Source organism: Phaethon aethereus (assembly GCF_964289735.1).
Source record: "Phaethon aethereus genome assembly, chromosome: 10".
Classification (NCBI taxonomy): domain Eukaryota; kingdom Metazoa; phylum Chordata; class Aves; order Phaethontiformes; family Phaethontidae; genus Phaethon; species Phaethon aethereus.
This window is the reverse complement of record NC_138586.1, coordinates 4,446,504-4,468,141: the sequence shown is the minus strand read 5'-3', so window position 1 is coordinate 4,468,141 and position 21,638 is coordinate 4,446,504. Positions and strand designations below refer to the sequence as shown.

The 21,638-nt window shown below is 39.9% G+C and overlaps 1 protein-coding gene across 1 annotated transcript in view; it reads left to right on the top strand.

Annotated features, from left to right (window-relative positions):
• COL4A5 (collagen type IV alpha 5 chain) overlaps nt 1–21,638 on the top strand; it is a gene marked incomplete at both ends in the record, with an annotated part of 81,759 nt that overhangs the window by 36,906 nt on the left and 23,215 nt on the right. Inside the window, 24 exons of the mRNA XM_082004216.1 lie at nt 28–81; nt 799–825; nt 2,090–2,170; nt 3,209–3,271; nt 3,812–3,847; nt 3,946–3,987; nt 4,096–4,188; nt 5,975–6,028; nt 6,135–6,191; nt 8,381–8,425; nt 8,524–8,577; nt 8,753–8,794; nt 9,261–9,393; nt 10,181–10,354; nt 11,539–11,622; nt 12,864–12,956; nt 13,506–13,576; nt 13,791–13,982; nt 14,433–14,601; nt 15,266–15,358; nt 15,449–15,553; nt 16,161–16,258; nt 16,511–16,661; nt 17,319–17,432. Of these exons, the coding sequence (XP_081860342.1) occupies nt 28–81; nt 799–825; nt 2,090–2,170; nt 3,209–3,271; nt 3,812–3,847; nt 3,946–3,987; nt 4,096–4,188; nt 5,975–6,028; nt 6,135–6,191; nt 8,381–8,425; nt 8,524–8,577; nt 8,753–8,794; nt 9,261–9,393; nt 10,181–10,354; nt 11,539–11,622; nt 12,864–12,956; nt 13,506–13,576; nt 13,791–13,982; nt 14,433–14,601; nt 15,266–15,358; nt 15,449–15,553; nt 16,161–16,258; nt 16,511–16,661; nt 17,319–17,432 (2,125 nt within the window). The remainder of the gene's footprint in view (nt 1–27; nt 82–798; nt 826–2,089; nt 2,171–3,208; nt 3,272–3,811; nt 3,848–3,945; nt 3,988–4,095; nt 4,189–5,974; nt 6,029–6,134; nt 6,192–8,380; nt 8,426–8,523; nt 8,578–8,752; nt 8,795–9,260; nt 9,394–10,180; nt 10,355–11,538; nt 11,623–12,863; nt 12,957–13,505; nt 13,577–13,790; nt 13,983–14,432; nt 14,602–15,265; nt 15,359–15,448; nt 15,554–16,160; nt 16,259–16,510; nt 16,662–17,318; nt 17,433–21,638) is intronic.

The following is a 21,638-nucleotide window of genomic DNA, read 5'->3' as shown; positions in this document are numbered from 1 at the left end:
TGGCTAATCATTTTCTTCATCCATAAGGGAGAACGTGGATTCCCAGGCAGTCCAGGTTTTCCTGGGTTACAAGGGCCTCCTGTAAGTAAAAGACTTTTGGATCATCTACCTGTAATCCACTGAAAGACTTCTACTTAGATCTATGAAAGATCAGATAAATATCAGCCTCTTTTTGCAGTTGGTCTTTTAATAAATAAGAATATATTAATTTTTATGGTTAATCAGAATATATTAGATGTCCAATAAAAGAGTGAGCTTTTCTGCTGCATACTGTGGTAAAGCTACTAAAAAGCCTTTTTAATTCTCACATGCTGAGATGCTTTGCCTCCTGCAGAAAAGTACATGCATGTGTGTTAGAGAAGTAAGGCCTTGATACTGTCATCTGGTACATCTAAAGAGTCTTACTGGTGATTAATAGGGCAGAAAAAAGAGACAGTGTCGGGTGTTTTCATTATAAAACACAAGGATGTACAGCAAAGTGACTGTCAGAACCAAAGTACAAACAGAAAGAAGTGTAGTAGACAGGATGGATAGTAGCAGGCAATAAAGAAACAAATTGCTAGGAAATGGCAATGTAGTCCCTTTAATGCTCAACATGCACTGTGAAAGTACTTCTGATTTTTCCATTTGATTCTGATGATCATGAAAATTTTATTTTCTTATTTTTCACATCTTTTTTTAGATTTCTGTTTTTAATGCTTGTCTCATGGTGTAGCTCTGATTAGTGGTTTGCAAATAACATACTGATGATTTCTTTCTAGTGATCTTTCTTTTGTTTTTTGTTTCTGTTAAACAAAGGGACCCCCTGGTCTGCCAGGTATGAAGGTAAGTGTTCTGTACTCGCACACTGAAGTACTAACCAGGCACGGGTGTGCGGTGTGACCTGGCGTAAGTAACCCCGCTTGCTTTTGTTCAAGACCATGTGAATCCATTGCAAACTGCAGTGGCATTCTGCAGAAAGCTTAGTGTTTCTAGGCCACTCCAGTGCAACTAACTGGAACTTCTGCAGTAGCTTTACTCAATTGAGGTCAGTGGTTCCAGAAGTAGCAGCAGACTGTTTTGTGAAGCTGGTTTCCTTGGGAGTGTGAGGGATGGTGTCTGTTTGTGTTGTGTTGTATTAAGTTAGCAAAATGCCCACCAACACCCAAATGCACCAGGAGTGCATGCTCAAGAATACTACTAGAGACTAAAGCAATAATGACTTAAAATAGCCAGTGAAGAGTATAGTGCAACATCTTATGTTCCTTTTGGAAACATGTTTTCTAGTGTATAGATTATTATGTAGATAGCTTTTTCTCCTAATGTAAATAGTCTCATGATCTGATTTTGGACCTTAAGGACGCCTTTTTTAATTTTTTTTTTGTTCTATCCTTGACCTCTTTGACCATGCACCAAAACATCAGTTTTGGTTCAAATCCATTTGAAAGGAAACTTGACCCAAAGAATTATTCCAATAAACTCCCAAGAGGACAGCATAACACTGGTGCTGGGAAATGGTGACTATTAAGCTGAATAGTTTTTCTCAGCTCCTTTTGTTCCCAGTTGTTTTAAAGATATTAAAAGGCAAGCTGATCAGAACATAGACTTTTAAAACAAAGACCTTCCCTGAAATCAATGAGAAACTGTGCTTCAATGTAGAACATGAAGCATGACTATTGCAACAGCATACTCAGCATTAGTCTAATGAGGTGGGACATTGGAAAAAGCTGAAGGAGCCTTTTTTCTGTTGTCTCCCATGCATTCCTTTCACATGGAGCTAGAATGTCTCTTTCTTTTGTGAAGCATTTGTATTTAAATCCCCTATTCTTTTGAAATTTAAATCCATGCTGATATATTTGTACATATAAAAAGAGAGCTTTTAATAGCTGTTAGTTTAGCCGTTTAAAGAATCTTTCAAATATGCAAGGATCTCTCCTAAAAAGAGCTCTTCTTGGAGATTTTAGTACTTATATTAAAGAGTACTGCTAGCGTGTAGCATAACTCTGAGTCTCTCAGAGTTTGGAGAGCCACTCTGTGTCCTTTGGAGTGAGAATGCTGATAAAGAATTGTAAAACGTGCTATTAATTGAAGTCAGCTCTTTTTCTTCTAGGGTGAAGCAGGTGAAATAATTACATCCTTGCTGCCGGGACAGAAGGGCGACCCAGGATTTCCAGGTCTTCCAGGGATACCTGTAAGTTGTGTGAAGTACTACTAAGCTGTGTTCTGCCAGGAAGATAACATGAAAAGTATTTGCATTACAGCACAATTGGCACATTTGGTGCTAGGGGAGCCATATGTTTGGGTGGAGAAGCAGGGCTCGCATCTTATGTACCTCAAGTTTACAGCTTGAGGGAAAGTAAGTTCTTCCATATTGCTTTTAACAGGGTGACCCACAGAGGCCAGAAAGGTCCCCTGGTCAGGAAAGTGGTATCCAGCAGACAGCAGTACTCACAGTTACTGACTTGCTTCTCTCTTTCCCTTGCCTGTTCCCCATTCCTAGACATTCTCTGTATCAGTTCTGGAGTTCCCTTCCCTTCTTCACCCTGAGGTAAAGCAAGTAACATCTGCCTTTCTGGGCTGTAGCCACTGTTTTGAATGGTGGGAAGGAGAGGGTAATGTCTCAGCTGTTCTCCTCATGTTGCACCTCCTGAACAGTGTTTCTGTTCTCCCAGCAGCCTTCTGTGAGAACAGCTAGTGACTCCAGGCCCTGTGCTTCCCCACTGAGCCATTCATTGCTTTAGTGGAAGAACAAGGGGAGCAGAAAATGAGTCTATCAGCCTGGACTGGACAGAAGCCAGAGACTCCCATTTCCTGGTACAGAGAGGCAAGCCCCAGGCTATTCTGACCAGACTGAGCCTGTTAGCATTTCTGTTCCTCTGATCTGTGCTTCCCTATTGTCTGTTTCTGGCTGGGAGGAATCACAAATACAAAGTGTTTTGTTGTTCTCTCTCAGTGCATGAAGAGAAAGAAAGAGCAAAAGTAGTTCAAAACAAACAAAAAAGCATTCCTTTATCCAAGCCAAAGAGATGTATTGAAGTTGAGAGCAGAACACTCTTAATGTGTTGTACACTCCTTTAGGTCTTTCCCAAGGACAGATTGGTAGGTTAGTGGTCAGCTACTTTGATTTGATGTGTATGGGGTGCCAGCTGTTGGGTTTTGTTGAACTTGAATATCTCACTGTTTTTTTCATAAAAGGTGCCTCTCATAGTTTCCTCCACTTTCTCACCAGGGCCCACCCGGCTCCATGGGAATACCTGGTCCTGTTGGCCCTCCAGGCCCCCCAGGTTTGACAGTAAGTTTCTTTAACCTGTTACCCATGAAGTGTTAAATGGGGCAGTTACTTCTTCATTTCATGTCCTCGGAGGCAGGTCAGTAAAGTGCAGAGATCTTGGTAGTCAAGACTTGGTATGAAGAGGGCAGCAGCCATGCATTCGGTTCACCCTGCAGCTGCCACTGTGCACATTTAAATGTGATATTTTTGAAACACTCAGCCTGTTCCCAGGCCTCTTTTTGCTTTGAATCAGGCTGAATCTTTGTGCAGGCCCCATATTTGTGTGAAACCTGAGGGACAAGATTTAGCTTATTTAGACCAGCATGATTCTTTCCTTAATGTTTAATACCTGACTATTTAATTTTATTTGAGACTCTCACTTAGATGAAGAACTAGTTTCTTACATATTGTGAAGCTGAATAGCATGAGGAAGGCAAGGTGCCTTGTCAACATGGGTATAATGCATAGGAATCAAAATAGCACCATTGTTTTCCCTTCCTTCCCAAAGGGGCATGTAAAGTGCTTGGAAATTACCTGTTTGTTTGTTTCCTTTTTTAATAGGGACCTCCTGGTCCACCTGGGCTGCCAGGACCTAAGGTATTTTCTTTTCCTCATTGGTGGTGGTGGTGGACTGTTTTGTTTTTCTTTCTGTTCATTTGTGACTGCTAAGGGCTGATGAGTTATACTTTTTGCAGGGTAATATGGGTTTGAATTTCCAAGGACCCAAAGGTGAAAAAGTGAGTAGGTGATCATGATGATATTTTTGCTTGTTACTTTCAAAATATTTATGCATGCCATTTTAGCTTGTATTGCCTGTAATGAACTGCCATCTTCTTGCACATTAGGGTGAACAAGGTCTTCAGGGACCTCCAGGGCCACCAGGGCAAATTGGAGAACAGAAGAGACCAAATGACATTGAGTTTCAGAAAGGAGATCAGGTGAGTGGGAGACTATATCCATCTGCAATGAGTGTGTGGTCAAGCTACAGCCTCTTCTTGCAGAGGTTCTATTATTTTTTGCAAAGTACCAACTATTTCAGGCCTGAGCATTTTACCTTTAATAGAAGGCATGCCACTCACATTAGCAGTGTTACTTCCCTTAGTGAAATAACTATTCTTAAGAAACTCTCTTAAAGGAAGTTCATGGTAACAGTAAAAGCAGTTAAAATATTCTCATTCCTTGGAACACCCAGACTGGGATTTTTCAAAGCTGTCTGGGGATTCCCATTAATTAACCAGCTATGTCCTCCATTGTGAAGAAGTCTTTCAAAAATGTTAACTCAATTTCTTTTTTTCTTCCCCCCCCCCTCCTTTTTTTTGTCGTTAGTGATGCTGCAAGATATTTCTTGTTGTCTGAATAAAGTGCTTTCCCTGTTTCTGGCCTCTAAAAAATAAATATCAAGCCCTATTATGACAGTAAGCTCAAACTGTTGGTTTCATTTGTATGTATTCTTCCCCACCCATAAATGCCAAGACACAGACAAAACCAGGGACTGAGACCTTTCTAGGATAACTGCACATTGCAAGTGTACATCAGTGGATAGCTCTAGGGAATGCCTTAGTGGTGCCTTAACATTCTTTTGAAAGGAAGGGTAACAAATGATTTTGATCAAGATGAAGGGCAGAATTGTCCTACAACCTGCCAAAATAAAATATTGCTGCATACCAGAGCAGTGGGACAGAAGGTAAAGAGGAGCATTGTGTGTATTTATAGTTCTAAGAAAACTGTAGGTGACATTTTGACCACACTGTAGTTGAAGCAAAATTCATCTGACTTTATTAGGGTCAGAGTAATTTGCCTCTGTCATCAGGGATCTCAGAAGGACTAATTATACTGGCATTAAGTTACATAAATGTACAAAATAAAAGTATTCTAACTACATTCCTTTTAAAGCACTAAGACTTCCAAACACAATCTGAGTGCACTGCCTTTGACCTAAATTAACAATGATTTCAAAGTTTAAAAATTTGTTTTTATTTCAACAGAGGTTATGCTTGGTAGTACATAATTAGTAAAAAAATTCAACATTATGCTTAATTTTTTTGTGAAGTAGACACAAAGTTCTGGTGTGTACCTCCACATATGATCTCTTACTGAAAAATCAAGTGGCCTCGTAAAAGTCTGGGAGGCCTCTAAGAAAATAACAGAAACTTTGCACAGAAACCTTTTGTGGATTCAATACCCTGTAACTTTTCTTTAGGTTAATGGTGAAGAGATTTAAGAACTTGTACAGAGGTGAAACAAGACAAAATCGAAACCCTAACTTTTTAACACAGTGATCTTGTGACACTTTTCTGACGAACACACTATTGATCCTGATGGCCTCACAACTTCAACAATTACCAGTAATCTAATGACTGTGGCTGCTGTAATTTCAGCAGGACCTGGCATTTGTTCATTCTTTTTTTCAGTTTTTTCTTCCTTCTTTTTATTATTGTATAGCAGCTGCAGGCCACCAAACCAGCTGCTGCAGTGCACGCAGGAGGTAGTTGTGTCTTAGCGGAGTGAATCATCCAAATAAACAGGATGAGCAGTTAACAAAATTTATAGATGCACTTGAAGTTCCATGCAAAGAAAGAATAAATATGATCCTTTGCTGTTCACAGTACTTGGAAATTTAAATTACAGCAAAAAAAAGATTCTATTAAAATAAAAAAAAATCAACAAAGTTACTATGGAGTGATGTAGGCTTTAATCCTCTTTTTCTTTGCCCATGCTTGACAGGGTATTCCAGGTGATCCAGGCCCACCAGGACTTCCTGGGCCACAAGGCCCTCCTGTGAGTAGTCCTCTTTTAGTTGTGTTTTGTTGCATCTGTATCAGAACTGTAAATTCATTCTACTCTGGCTTGTGGGCTCAGTTTAAGATGACGTTTGTGTGTCCAGGGTCTTCCCGGTGGCATAAAAGGTGAAAAAGGTGAGCAAGGAGAACCAGGCAAAAGAGTAAGTAGTCTGTTTAACCAAACATTTATCTTTCCAATCAGTGTTATCTTTGAGAATTAAGCAAATGTTGAATTCAGGTGGGGCCTCTGGGTAAGAGACTTCTTTTTGTTTTCCATAACCTGGCAAACTAGTAGATGACGCATCTGGTTCATGAAAGTGCTTCTAGCTATGGATCTCTCAGTGCTTTCTGATAGAATTATCTACATGTAGATCTTAGTTTTGGGGGCAGGAGAAACTAATTTGAATGATGTTATCTGGTTACATGTGGAAACCTTTTTCAAAGTTGTTGGACTGCTTGACTGAAGGAGCAGTTTTCCATTTCCTTTTAGAGAAGGTCTTCATTCAGTTTGCCACATACTGGGTTGGCAAGCAGCATGAGATTGATAGATATTTAAGCTGGTCTATGTAAACTCATTCTCAGTGGGTTTACTTGTGAGGTGAGTCACGAAACCCAGTCTCTCTGCATTAGGACCAGAAGTCCATTTGTCACTTTCCAAGTGACTACTTCATTTTATGTGCTGAGGAGGGGATGAGTCAGGATAGCTGCATCTGAGGATACCACGAGTCATTGATCCTGTCTAGACTCAAATCCAATCTGGATATCACAGCTCAGAAAAGCTGAGGAAGATCATAGAAGTGCTAAGAAATAGGATGAAAATAACATGGGCTGGACCAGCAAAGAAAATATTAGCTGCCACCAGCTCAAAGCATTCCATATTTTCACTTTCACAGCTACTGAACCCATAGTTTCATCAACAGAATGAGCCCCTTTGAAAGCCGACACAAGTCTTGCTCAGGTTAATTGGACAACATATAAACACTGTTTAGAGACATGTTGGTAATAGGTTTTCCAATTTCCATAGGAAATGAGTGCAATGGAAACAAGTATTTGTTATTCTAGATAAAATCCTCCTTAGTTGCTGAGATTTAGGAGAGGGCTTTGATTTGCCTTCTTTAAGGAACATAAGAAATGAGGCAGATTTACAAAGCCAAAATTTTCATTATATTTTGAGTGGTTTTTGAATTGTATTTTCCAAGTCACTTCTTTCTGCAAAAGTAAATGGGAACCACATAAATTTGCAAAGATCTGAAAGGATAAAAGTCCTGAGGGGACATGGCAGATGCCTTTTGCCAAAAGCTTGTTTACTAAAATTTTTGCTTGTTTTTATTACTCTGAATTTGGGTATGTTGCATACTTAAAGTGCAGTTTTGCTACGAAGTTACTCTACAGCTGCCTTTTAGAACTCCATATGATTCTGTGTGGCTCAAACCCATCTCAGATATATTCATAAAAATGTTGGTATCTGTAATCAAACAGGTAGTTCTGCAAATTCACAGGAAATCTTAAAACCTCATTTTTGAGAATCAGAACTCATCACTAATAATAAAGAATTCACAAATCACATTATACTCTAATACACTATATGTGTGAGGTCTTATTATGAATTTTTCGGTGACTGAGAGTTGATCTTGGCACTGTGGTGAAACTTAATCATCTATTCTAGTTCTGTTCCAGCAGGTGTCCCCCATACATACTACTTCTGTAATGCTAACAATAGAGTTCTATTTGTCTTGCCCAGTGAACGCTCTGGAATAAAGTGTAGCTTGCACTACTTTTATTGCAGCAATGACAAATCTATTCAGCAAGAATATACGGTTTTTGGAAGTCACTACTTTGAGCAGAATTGCACTTTATATTTTTGTTGATGCTATTCTTCAGAAAATTACATTTGGCTTAACGGAGAATTAAAGTTCAGACACAAAAATGTTTGCATTTAATTTCACCGGTCACATTATACTAATTTCCTAATTAAATATAATGTTCTATGTTTAGGGAGTTAGGATCTGTTTTCTAAAGAAAGCATTTCTTTGATATTAAAATAAAGGGAATTATTAAACACAGCAATAGTTAAAATCAGCAACAGTTAACTGGAGATCATTTTGTGCTGTATTTGCACAACATTTCTTTGAAACTTGTCATGTTTTTGTGCTATGGTTTTCAAAATTAAAACCTGAGTTTAGATAACTCCACTGATTATACCTGGTTGATTTCTTTGATGCTTTTGTCACAAGGACTGCATTCTAGAAAAAATTTTGTTTATTGAAAAATGGGAAATAAGTAACACTATTTCCATAAGAGTTCTTCACCTCTAAGCATTTTATTTCAATGCATATTTATGTCTTTGAAGGGAAAGCCTGGCAAAGATGGAGAACCTGGTCAGCCCGGTAGGGATGTGAGTAACTTGTACATTTCTAATCTAAGCAGACTCCTTATAAGCTTTTTTTCTGATATGGAGAAGATCCGAGTGTGATTATCTTTCTTTTCTTGAAGGGTTTACCTGGAGGTCCTGGAATAAATGGTGCTCCAGGAAGAGAGGGTGAAAAGGTATGCCAGGTTTTTTGTCATTATTGCAATACTAGCTTGAAAATTTGCCGTCACTGAGTTCAGTTCTGGTTGAGCTCTTGCATTGCCTGTGCTGGTACAGTGTTGAGGAATATTTGCCAAAACTTTCTTGTGTACTAATGCGCAGTATAAAAAATGCTCTTAATTTCATTGGTAGGGTGAAAAAGGTGACATTGGTCCCCCTGGTCCTCCTGGCGTTGTAAGTTGCTGATCTTTCCTTTTCTTTCTGCATTTGGTTGTCAGTGTTGTCTCATAGTTCTTAGGTGACTATGAGTCCCATCTCTGGGTATAACAATATCAGAACCAGTGAAGATTTCATATATTCACTAATAGAAACAAGTGTTTCCTTCTTTTAAGATAGATTCTGTGCTCTAGGATTTGCTATGTTACAAACACAAGGCTAGGCTATAACCTCAGACCAGCAGAAACTGAGTCAGCTTCACTGAAGCCTGTTCTAACCATGTTGGCTTGGCAGTAAAAGTGCTTCCGATTTGGGGACTGCTCTTTATTGGAATTTTTCCTGGTAATTCAGTGGAGTGGGAAAAGTATCCTGTCATTTGCATAAGGTTTGAAGTATGTTGAGCTTTTCCTTCCTCACATCTTTTTACTGTTCCAGTGACTTTTTTCTTGCCAAGTTGTTTCACATGAACATGAAACATTTACAGGTCATTTCAAGACCAGGCATTGATGCAGTAGTGGGACCAAAAGGAAGCAAAGGATTGCCAGGACTTCCAGGAGCCAAAGGGGAGCGTGGATTCTCTGGCAGGCCAGGCCCACCTGGGTTGCCAGGTTCTCCAGGTAGGAGTGCAAGCATTAAAATAAGCCGTATGCTCAAATTTCTGAATGGATATTTAGCTTCACAGTCTTTTCACACTCCTTTTGACAGATGGACTGAGCAAAAAGGGAAGGCAGAACTATTTAGAGCTACCTTTGAGCTTGAAGGGTGGTTCTTAGCTTATGGGGATAATATGAGAAATTCTGAACGTTTGTTGCCCCTGCTGAGGTGAACAGAGCATGCTAGTCATCAAGACTGTCAAACAGATACTAGCTTAATGGTCTTAGCGGTAACTTAACTCTATCACTTACCTATAACATACACTATCCATTGCATTCCACAGAGAAAGTATTGTCTACCAGAAGCCTGGTACCTGGCCATCAAACTTAGTCTCTGCTGTAGGTTGGCCAGTACTAAGGGAGGAGATGATCTGAATCTACAATGGAAATGTCCGGTATTTGCATTATACATGCACAGAGAAGAACATTATATTTCTGATGTTACAACTCGTAAATGTTCTTTTTTCCGTCAGTACTTCCTTTCATTAGTGCTGTTTTATTTTTTTTTCCTTCATAAACTTAGTTGTTGAGTCTCAGGCCAATTTTTCAAACAAAAATCTCTGAAAATGTAAAACGTGCATATGTCAAACACTGCATGTCAATATGTGGTTTGATTCCCGTAAAAGAAATGTTATGGAGTACATACATGGAAAGACACAGTCTTATCTGTAGCATGTTATTCACCATGTATCATTGTCATCCTTGCAAAAAACCTTTGAGCTAGAAAGGAACTAAGTTCTTCCCATCTTAGGGATCACTACTGTTGGACCCCCTGGCCCACCTGGCTTACCTGGTGAGAGAGGACAGAAGGGAGATCCAGGTTTACCCGGTGTCTCTATTCCTGGGCAACCAGGACTTGATGGACCACGAGGACCTCCAGGACCACCAGGTCCCCCAGGGCCACCTGCATCATCTGTTCCTCCTGGTAAGTGATGACCACATAGGCAGCAAGTAGAAGAGACTGAAGAGCTTTGACATTTATTCTATTTTTTAATTCTACCTCCAAAGGTGTAGTTTGTCAGCAGCTGAAGCCAAGAGTTTCCAAGCTACTCATATACATTCTCCAAGTCGTTCCCATTGCATATCATGACATTTGTAGGAGAACTCTAGCCTTAAGGACAATCACAGAATTTGGGAATTCAATAGTGTGAGCTGCAGTCTGGCTTTATCATGCCTCCTTCAACCTCAAGTGAACCCTGCTGTGAGTTATCTGTGCGATTCAGCTAGACTGGAAGAGAAGAAATCTTGTCAGACTTGAGGGACCTTTGTGCTAACTCGCACAATAATGACACTTCTCCAGGGCCAAGCAGATTTGGCCCAAATGTACAAAATTAAGTATTTCTCCAATTTATGTTACATCCTATTTAATCCAACTAATGAAAGTTGCATTAAAATTTGTGCATAAGGCAGAAGGTAACCACTTTGACATGGTCTTGAGTGAATTTAGCTTTCCTGACGTGATCTAATAAATGCTTGGAGGGACTATTCCCTGCTAAGAATTTTGATACCAAGACAGTCAAAGGAGTAATTTTTCACAGAATTCCAGTTTAATTTGATAAATGCTCTAGTGTGTAGACCACACAAAATTAGCTTGGGAGTGGACATTTTGGATGAAGGTTCTTAGCTCCTTTTTAGTTTAAGGGAAGCAGGGAATGGGAAATGGAATATGAGAACTGAAAAGCTGTACTGGAGAGGGGCTAACATGGTTCAGGGACGAATCTACTGTCTAGATGGCATTGGCATATTAAGTCCCCTTGCTCTAATGATATTTCATACACATACTTTTATGATGAAGCTGAATAGCAGAATGTAGTGAAGAGATGGAAGTATACGGGCTGTGGGAAGTAGTGGGAGATAGTTGAGGTTGTGAAGGAGAGCTGATGATTATTGTGTAATATCACTGATTGTTTCCGTTTTAGTTTTGATTACATTGGTGGGTTTTCATTAGCAGTCCTCAGAATTGCCAAAATGTTTGGTCTCTGATTGTGTGGGTATTTTAGAATATTCATGCAAGTATTAGGAAGTACATTTTTGTACTGAATACATGTATGTATTAATCATGTCAGTGTAACACAAGTTGATCATTAAACTTCTCCCAATTCTCCTTAGGTGAAGGGTTATGTGAGCAGGGGCCGCCAGGTCCTCCAGGAATTCCAGGACAACAAGGCTTTACAGGGGAGCGAGGCCAAAAAGGTGCAGTGTCATGGCTATCTTGTTTTTTCTCTTTTTGTTAAAGCATGCTAAACAATCTAAAGCCTACATTAAGTAAGGATAAACAGTGTCTCTTCCCAGTAGGATTGAGTGCAGGTATTTTCTGCTTTTGAGTAGTCAATCTGTTTTGTTTGGGGATAGGATAGTCCCTCATCTAGTGTTAAAGCACAGGAATCTCAAAGCGACTGAGGGTGCAACCAATGCTAGGGCCTAGCATGGAGGGTCATGATTAAAGTAAAATGGAACTTGAGGTTTATGAGTACCTCCCCGGTGGATAGAAACGAAGTGCTTTGTAACAGCAAGTTGCCAACTCTATATGAAAAGGTTTTATACGTACTTCATGAATAAATTTGACATTTTTTATGGAAAGCAACATTGAAATGATAAATGCAAGATTCCCAATTTGAGTTGGTCAATCTGCAATGAGTTTTGTTTGTTTGATAAACAAAAGAAAGACATCTTTAATGTGTATCCTTGTTTCCAAAAAGACAACCTTGCAATGAGGATGCTGATACGGGTAAGTGAGAATCTTTTCCTAGCTCAGCCATGGATATCATAGATGACTTTGGGCATCTCACTTAATTTTGCACTCATTTCAGACAAAAGTCTCTTTTCTCATGGAGATTGTAAGGATTAATAATTAACCTACATGAAGTGCTTAAATACTACATTGAGGAATGACAGAAATGTCTGTATGTGAAAGAAATTCCTAAACTTCTGGAAACCATTCTTTTTTCGTTTTTTTTTTTTTGAATGAAATGAGTTTAACCTATTGTCAAATCAATGAAACATTCACAGTATTTATTTTGCACTCTTGGAGTTTAATTAAAATTTGTGATTTTGGTATATGTGGTTTAGAGTTGTAGTTTGAAGTGTAGTTTCTAAGTACCAAATTTAGAAGAGAACTCTTGCTAAGGAAGAAAGTCCACAGTTTTAATTTTTATTATTGAAAGCATTTTTTTAATTTGTTTTGCACTATCCTAAATAAATTCTAATCATATCTGATACTGGTTGTCTGACCCCTAGCAACCAAAAAGCTTCAATCTGGCCTCCATGGGGGAAGCCTTCTAATATTTAAGCAATTGTATAATTACATACAATAGTCATTTTGGACTTGGTGTTAGAGATCAGTAGCAAGAAAGCAACTGCTGTTGTACTGAATTATTTTAATCTTTTCTAAGATCTGATGCTCAAATATGCTTCTTCAATGCAAATCTTTTTAGGTGATCAAGGAGACACATGCTTCAATTGTATAGGAACTGGAATAACTGGGCCTCCTGGGGAGAGAGGACCACCAGGACCTCCAGGTAGTCCAGGTGAGGCTGTCTTAAATAGTCTTCACTATTTTGCTTAATATATTCTATAAAGTCACTTTTGTATCTGAGTATCTGTGGATAATGCTAATGATATATGTCCGTATTTTGCACAGTTGGGGAATGTTAGGAAGAAACAGATCGGATACGTGTAAAACAATCACTTTTTTCTTTTTAATCTGATCTTTCAAAAAAAATTCTCTGCTGAAAGACAGACGTGCAAACATTCTGCATATTGAAGGTTTATGGTCTGCTATAGATTTAACTGAAAGAGAGAAATTAACTTCTATTTGCTATTCCTGAAATGATAGAAGAGCGGGAACTTTTTAAAAGTGTGACATATTTTGATGCTACTGATTTAACTTAAAGTTGCAAATTTTGTTATTCTCAAATAAAATAAAGCTCTCCAAAAAAACCAGACTAAACCTTACCTGGTTTTAAAACAACTTAGCTATTATCTTATGCAAACAGCATGCTTGATATTTACAGCTCTACTGTAAGTTTCTTCCTCTAAGTTTTATGTTTTTCTTTTATGTTTTCTGCACTACTCAGGTTCTCCTGGTTTTCCTGGACCAAAAGGTGAAAAGGGGCTTCCTGGATTAACTGGCCTTGTAGGGCCACCAGTAAGTGGTGGTGTTCTGTTCTGGTGGGAAAACAGTGTCTCATTTGTCTTGCATGTTTGGTAGATCTGTGCACAGTAGATATGCATTCTTGTCTAATACTTCTTTTTTTGTCCGTAACTAGCCTGAATGCGTAATTCTTACATTCTGCCAAACTCAGAGAATGAAAGAAAAACTAAAATATCTTTTTCTTTTTTTTTTTTTCCTTCCCCCTCAGGGATTCCCAGGGTCCCCAGGTGCTCCTGGGCGACCTGGTCCTAAAGGAGACCCAGGGGATGTCCTGACTTCTCCAAGAATGAAAGGTGACAAAGGAGACCCTGGCTTCCCAGGACCTCCAGGTCTCCCTGGCATAGATGGCACCCCTGGACGAGATGGACTGCCAGGTCTACCTGGCCCTAAGGGGGAACCTGTGAGTTCCATTTTACGCTGTCTTTGATTGGACAGATGTTTTGGGAAGTCCTAGATGCATTTGACATAGTGCAGATAAGGGGACTGGCAAATGCACTTTTTTCCAAATGTGACTAACACAGTGATTCTCTTCAGCAGAATGCCAATCTGGTGGCGATACACAGAGGTACTCCCTGAATCTGTCAATGCCTCTAAAAATAAGCTGAGACTTCTCTTGGGTAGTGTCAGATGGTCACTTCTGCCATTGTCTACACTTCACCCATGTAGCATGAAGAACTAAGTAGCCAGGTTTAGACCTTATCTCTCTCATGTTAGTAAGACGTAGGCAGCTAATGGCCTTGAGAGCTAGAGGGATGGAAACTGCCAAAGAGTTTCAAAACAGAAGCAATGAAAGACTCCTTTGCTGGTAAATACATGTTCCTCTTTCCCATCCTGCTCTTCCTTTTTTCAGGGCAGTGTTGCATTCAAAGGAGAAATGGGTATTCCAGGTGATCCAGGAATACCAGGTCTTCCTGGAGACAAAGGTCTTCCTGGACCTCCTGGTTTTGGTCCACAAGGTTCACCTGGTGAAAAGGGCATCCAAGGTGTATCAGGCCGTCCAGGGCCTCCTGGAGTTCCTGGTGAGTTGGTCTCTGTGTGCTATTGAACAAAAGCTGTAGAATAAGTTTTGTCCTTCTGCTCTGGCTAGTTCTCAGAACATAATGCTGCTTTTAAGCTTTTCCCAAAGGCATTGTAAGACCTAGTATGTATAAGCTCCCTTACTGAAGATCATCACAGAATTGTAGTGAGCAGAATTTGTGCTATGTTAGTATAGGCACATGATTCTCCCTTCTGCTCTGGCCTCTAGAGAAGCTTATCTTCCTTGACTGACGATAGTGGAAATGCATTGTAACTACCATCTGGCTTATGTTTAATAATACTGCAACTACAACAGTTTTTGAAAAGAAGGATTTGCTTTGAACAAGTTTGCTTTTGTTACTTGTCAACTACACAGATCCTTATCAGAGTGTGCTGGTGTCAGCTATGAAAAATACTGTTCCTGTAACGGTACCTAGGAGGAAGCTAAAAAAATAACATTTCAAGAAAACTGTCTTAACATTAAAAAATGCTTCTAAGCCTGTAAGTGCTGTACGGGGCTCAAAGGCGGATAGCCTATTGGGTGAAGTGTTGCTGATGTTTAAGTTCTTTGTAAGCTTAGGACGTGGCTAGCATCTTTTTCTGCTCAAATTAAAACAGAAAAGAAACTTCTACTGAGTGACACATATTTCTTCTTTTTGGCTTTAGGTCCAAAAGGTGATCCGGGCCAGACTATTACAGAACCAGGAGTTCCTGGCCCCCCTGGTCCTCCAGGAAGAAATGGTGATCCAGGTCTTCCAGGTAAAGCAGCAAGTAGATATCCAGGGAATTCCAAGGGCTTTTTATTCTGACTGATTCTTGATAATGATGTTGATATTTTTCTTCTTACAGGAGATCCTGGTCAGCCAGGTCAGCGTGGCTTATCAGGCATCCCAGGTGCAAAGGGAGAGCCAGGTATTCCTGGCATTGGACTTCCAGGTCCACCTGGCCCAAAAGGTATGTTTACAGCCATGTTACTGTATTGTACTGGCTGGAAGAGGTGACATAGGAGGTTGTGTCTCTTCACTTTTTCCTAGTGAGTTGATTTATGTCTCCAGAGTCCTTCAAAAAAATGTTTGTCTTGAATTTATACGTCTTTATAATAGTTTCAGAAGTATTAAAAAAAAAACCTGCTGAACTCTTATTCCTCTGTTCACTGTACTGCTTCTTCATGGCAGCTTACATTTTTCAGTAAACCAAGGACACAAAAGCAAATGGGTGAAGCTTTGGGAAATGATGAATGTTTGAGCTTGCATCAAGAAACGATCTCCAAATGCTGCCTCAAGATGTTAATGTTTCTGATGTGAACTGTTTGTGGGTTTTGTTAGAGCACACAGCATGGGGAGTGCTCTCTTCTGCGAGGAGTCCCAGAGATCCTCTGTGGCAAAGACTGTATACTCAAAAGTTATCTCAGCCAAACAAGTACCCCTCAAGTATGCTTGAGGTAGCACAGAACCTCTTTTCAGACATTGCTTTTCATGGGTCCTAAGCATTTCTGGAAGAGTTGTTCTAATGCTCTCTGGTATCCTCTCCTCTGCTGCCCTAACCTCCATGTCATGTGTAGGTTTCCCAGGGACTCCAGGCCCCCCCGGAGCTCCGGGAACTCCAGGTCGCCCTGGTCTTGATGGACCTCCTGGACCACCTGGTTTCCCAGGACAGAAGGTCTGTGTTTGCTTGTTTAAGATAAAACTTCACTTTCTTAGAGGTGGTTTTGTGTCAGTGGGGAGGATTTCACCTCTTTTTGTCATCTTTTGATGGTGGGGAAGTCACATTCTCTACTTGAGGTTTGAGTGAGGGTAGGAAAAAAGAAATTGAACTCTAATAGGATGGGCATCTTTTCTTTGCTACTTATCATTTTTAGGGGAGGCTAAATTTGCAAAAAACCCTTTTAAAAAAATTGTTAACTTGTTACAGGGGGATCGTGGTTTTGGAGTTCCAGGACCACCTGGACCCCCAGGACCACCAGGCACAAAAGGAGTTCAAGGACCTAAAGGTGATCCTGGCTTCCCAGGAAACCCTGGTCTCCCAGGACGGGCAGGTTTTGATGGAACTCCAGGGCCCAAAGGTATGGAGAACTCGCCCTTTTTCTGTTCTCTATTGAACTTTAAAAAAATGCAGACGTGCTGGGAGTCAGATGGCAGTTAAATGCAAGTGGTGCTGATTTTAGAGCAATTACTTCAGGGTCCATTTTTCCAAATCAGACACACCTATGTAAATCAAAGCATGTGGTCTCAAAAGACAAGCAAGCAAGGGAGTAAATACCGATCTGTGGGTCAGCATCTGAAAGTCTGTATTCTAAGGACAAATCATGTTAACATTGGGGTAAAACTTTTTCAATGGAATAATTGTCATTTAGATGCACTGTGGTTCAACATGCAGAGGGTTAGCAATTCACAAATTCCTACTGTTAATCATTGTCTGTATTGAACTGCAGAGCATGCTTGGTTTGCTGGAGAGCATCTGTTGAGTTTCATGTGGGTTGTGATGCAATAACATATGTCTGTGTAGCCTAGAAATGTAAACTGCATGCATTCCACACAGAGTGAGGACAAATCTCTGGCTTTCAGAAATAGCCTCTGAAGTGTGTTTTTTCCTGTGTCAGATCCATATTTGTTTGCATGCAAGGACGAGATTTCAAGTACAATGTGCAGGCACTGTGCTTCTGAAAGCCAGTATCTCTGAACTGAGTTCACTATTTAACTAAACAAGAGTGTTCTTTTAGGTGACCCTGGACCAAGTGGACCACCAGGACTCCCAGGACCACCAGGTATCCCTGGCATTGGTGGTCAAGGTCCACCTGGATCTCCAGGACCTCCGGGACCTGTTGGCCCCCCAGGTAAAACTCACATGAATTGTACCCTTAGGTTATTTCTGGCATACACCAAGCAGGTACACAGGACAATGAAGGTCCCACTGAACAGACAGGCAAGGAAGGATAGACACTTCGTGTCTATTAGCTTGGCTGTCTTGCCAGGCAAGTGGGCAAAACTTGGTGCATGATGTTTTACTGAAATTACTGATTTTACCGAAATCAGAAGTGGAATTACCTTCAGCCCTGCCGTTTGCACAACTTAGAGAGGTCTCAAGGGTGTAAAAGCCCACTTTGGAGAAGACTTGGAGCCTCAGCAGAAATTCTAGAAAGTGTTGTGCACAGATATTGACAAAATCTCTGTGAAGGGGTTAATCGCAGTACTTTTCAGGACAAGACAGAAGGGAGCACAATGTCAGTGCAGAGGTTTTGGGGATACAGAAGAGGAGGAAAGCTGCCTGCAGCTGCCTGTACTGTGCTGTCATTACATTGTTTTCAAAGAGCAAGATGGTTCTTAAATTCCAAAGCAGTTTTCTAGCTTACCAAACTATTCCAAATTCACTGGGTGAGAGGGTTTTTTTTAAGTGTTTTTTTTTTTACGTTATTATCTAGGAAATTCATTTCTGCTTTGGAAATAAAGCAAACGAACTCAGTCCCCTATACAATGCTATTTGTCCTCCCTCTACATACATGGTGAATGCAAAATCAAGGGATTAATTCTGGTTCTCCCTGATGTGGCTAGGCACATGTTTTTTTTTAATGGAAGCTGAAGTACAATTTAACTCAGTTACTGTGGAAAGGAAGGAAGCATGAGTATTCCAAACTAGCTGGTTCATTATTTTGTAGAGGAAAAAATGTTCTCCAAGTAGTGACATGATACTGTTTTAACAAAAGCCTGTCAGTGAAAGAGGTCCTAAACATTCATCTTGTCATAAGCACACCTGGAAAAGAGCTTTAGAATTCCTCTTACAGAAACCTCTGTGTTCTGGGGTTCCTGATTCGCTCACACACTTTTTTTCTGCAAAACCAACAAGTCTGATGAGTCCTAATAGGTTTAAAGTAGATTGACAAAGTAGAATCTAAGGATACAGATAATTAGGAATATGCCTCTGAAGGGAGTTTGTTTGTCTTTTGTCTAAAATGACTGATGAAAATATGAACTTGTTCCATCTCTGTGCACAGAGGGTGCATGTGCATGCATGCACATCATTCTATTCACAACGTTTGTTCAGGGAAATTCCTTTTCCCCTTCATTCAGTGAATGGGCTTGCTGTGCACCACCTCCTGATGTTGCAAATGTGTGGCAGTTGCCACAGTGAGAACATTCTCTGTGGACTTGAGCATGCCTGCCGCTGAAACATTTCAAAACCCATCTGGTTCTTGCCGTGCCTGTATGACTGTTTACATTGCATGTTTGTGAGCTACCCTTTTTGGATTTGTTTGTATGCCAGCCCTAGGATTGGCATTATTTGCAATGCATGCTGAAAAATTCATGGCCAACTGTAAGACCATGGGTCACAGATTGGTTGATCATATTCGGATCTTTATGAACTGTGAGCTGAGATTCAGCAAAGCGCTTAATTTGAAGGTAGACAAGCACTTGAGTAAGTAGGCCTGCGGAGCTTGAGTTCTACTCACATACATTAACGTGTGGGTCATGTTTAAGTATACTTTTTCACAAGTTTTCCAGTGGGGAAAGGAATGTGTGGTCCCTGCACCACCAAGCCTTGAATGTGTCCAGTGTTCAGAGCTAGGGGCAGAAGGGGTCTGGACAATGTGCACAGAAGTTCCCTGAGCCAGCAGGTGGGTCCTCTGCCTGGTTCACTTGTGCTTACTATCCCGTCCTGAACCTATGGTTGTACTTGAGGCTGAACTGAAACAGAAGGCACACCAGCGTGTGGGGGAGTGGCATGTGTTAGCATGGGTTCGAATATTTCATCCAATGCGTGTTTTTTTGTCTTCCTATAACATGTCTCCTGGTGTTAGCTGGAATTTGATTTCATGTGGTCAGTGATTTAATCTGCAAAATACCAATTTTGACAAATGCATAATTATTACTAGAGTTGATAGATTTGAAATGCTTATATTTTCGCTCTTCATGCCAGTACTGACTAATCATTGTGGCTACTAACAGCATGCTGGCTCTGAAATCTAGTGCATGGTTGAAGGTCCCACTTGAGAAGTCCTCGTTATTTCCCTTAGCACTGCTATTTCTTTGTTTTGTGCTGAATGCCTTACATTCCGATCTCCCATCCCTTGTTTCTTTCACTAGGCTGTTTTGATTCTGTTCCTTTATGCAACATTAGGTTAAAGTTTCTGGGGCTGCTTTTCAGGTAATTTGGAAAATTCTTGAAAGGATTTCCCTGTTCAGCATTTCCTTTCTCTGCACCACCATTTCTTCAAACAGTTTGCAGCAACTCAACTTTCTTCTTTTTTTTTGAATATGTAACAAATTACTTCAGAATTTATTGTGTTGTCTGTATTGTTCCAATTATGATATGGTTACGTATTTGAGAACCAGAAATTCAATTAGAATGAATTTCTGTTTGAAAAAGTATCTTTACCATTCTAGATACAGAGGTTGTCCTATTACTGGGGTTTTTTTTTTTCCTTCTTGCTAACAGAGACACCTTAAACACAGAGCATTGCAGTCCCTGTCCATCCTCTGGTACTGGTTTTTTGTCTGCAGAGTAAGCAGTTCCAGGCACATGACACCATAGTTTAATGCAGTGATAAGCATTCCCCTCTTTGGCAGCAGCTTATCATTAAATAAATGGAAGTCTATGGCCTATGCTGTCAAGAAAACTTGATCTGCCCTTTTAGTGTGTAAAAAACACAGCGCGGCATCACTTCTAAACTTGTTCCTGCAGTCGAGAGTGGAGGTCACCTTTACAGAATTAGAGTAATACTGCATTGTGATTATTTATGAGGTTTTGGCATAGTGTCATAATCTCAGTAGACTGTGCTAGGGCATGTACCATGCGATATACTATCGCTCTATATGTAAATTTGCATGATAGAACTAAGAGAATGGGAGAAAAATATTTAGAGGTTTTTTGTGTTATAAAGAAACAGCATCTTTTGAAAATCCCTACTGGAAGCGATTTACCAGGATGTGATGCAGATCAACAAGAAGCGGATTGGTAGGGTGTACTCTGGTATTCAGAAGGTCTCCAAGCCAGTATGTAGTAATGACAGTTTTGGGTAAGAAACTGTTCAGAAAAATGTAGCTCACCAGTTGCAAAGAGAATACTAGACAAGAAGAGAGGGGAAAATAAATTTATTTTTAAAATGTACCATCAATATTTGAAAATATCTCACTGAATTTTTTGTTTCTGCATACAATGGTGGCTGCACTTTGAAAAAGATCTCCAAGTTTCCTTGCAGTCTGGTTTCTCTTAACTGCGTTAGTGTTGTAATCTTTGTACTTAGATCTGGTTTTGGTAACTTTAGGGTAGATTTTTGTCTTTGTTCTAACCTGTATGTGCTTTATTTTGTTTCCTAACTTAATGACTATTACAACTCCTTACTGCTACCTGTCTCAACTTCCTGATGAGCTCTAACTCGTTGGCTTTTGAACCTCAGGTTCCCCAGGTACTGTGGTTTCTTTATGAAAGCCTTTTCTTAACTTCAGATTTAAGAATAATCCTTTTTTGCCAGCTACATTTCCAGAGTGAGCATCCTCACCGATACAGTGCACTGGAGGGAAACAAGCTGTCTGCTTGCTTCAGCAGTGCCTCAAGCTCAGTATCGCTAGCGTTAAACAATCTTAAGCATATTTTGACAATTCATATTTTTCATTCAATGCAGAATTTTGCTATCCTTCAAAAATATTCAGCTGATGTTATCTTAGAATGTAGTAAAATGGAATTATTAATGGAAATATACTTCTAAGAATCTCGATACTTAATGATAAAATACATGATAAAAAATTGTAACACTAATCAATCTTGGCTTTTTGCTTTATTAATCAGACTTAAAGGGCTGTTGAAGAGAGGTGTTGTTTTCCTTTTCAGATTTTTTTGAATGGTATTTGCTACAACTTGGTAAAATTTTAGTAGTGCTTCTCTTCAGGAGAATATGGCCTTTTAACACCTCAAAGCCATTAAAAAATAAATGGCTTTAGAAAAATTGCTGGAGTTTCATCAGTGCTAGGAATGGACTGCAGATAAAACTGAGCTATTCCTACAGTACTACTCCCAGAGACACACAGATCTCAGCCTTGTCTTACTT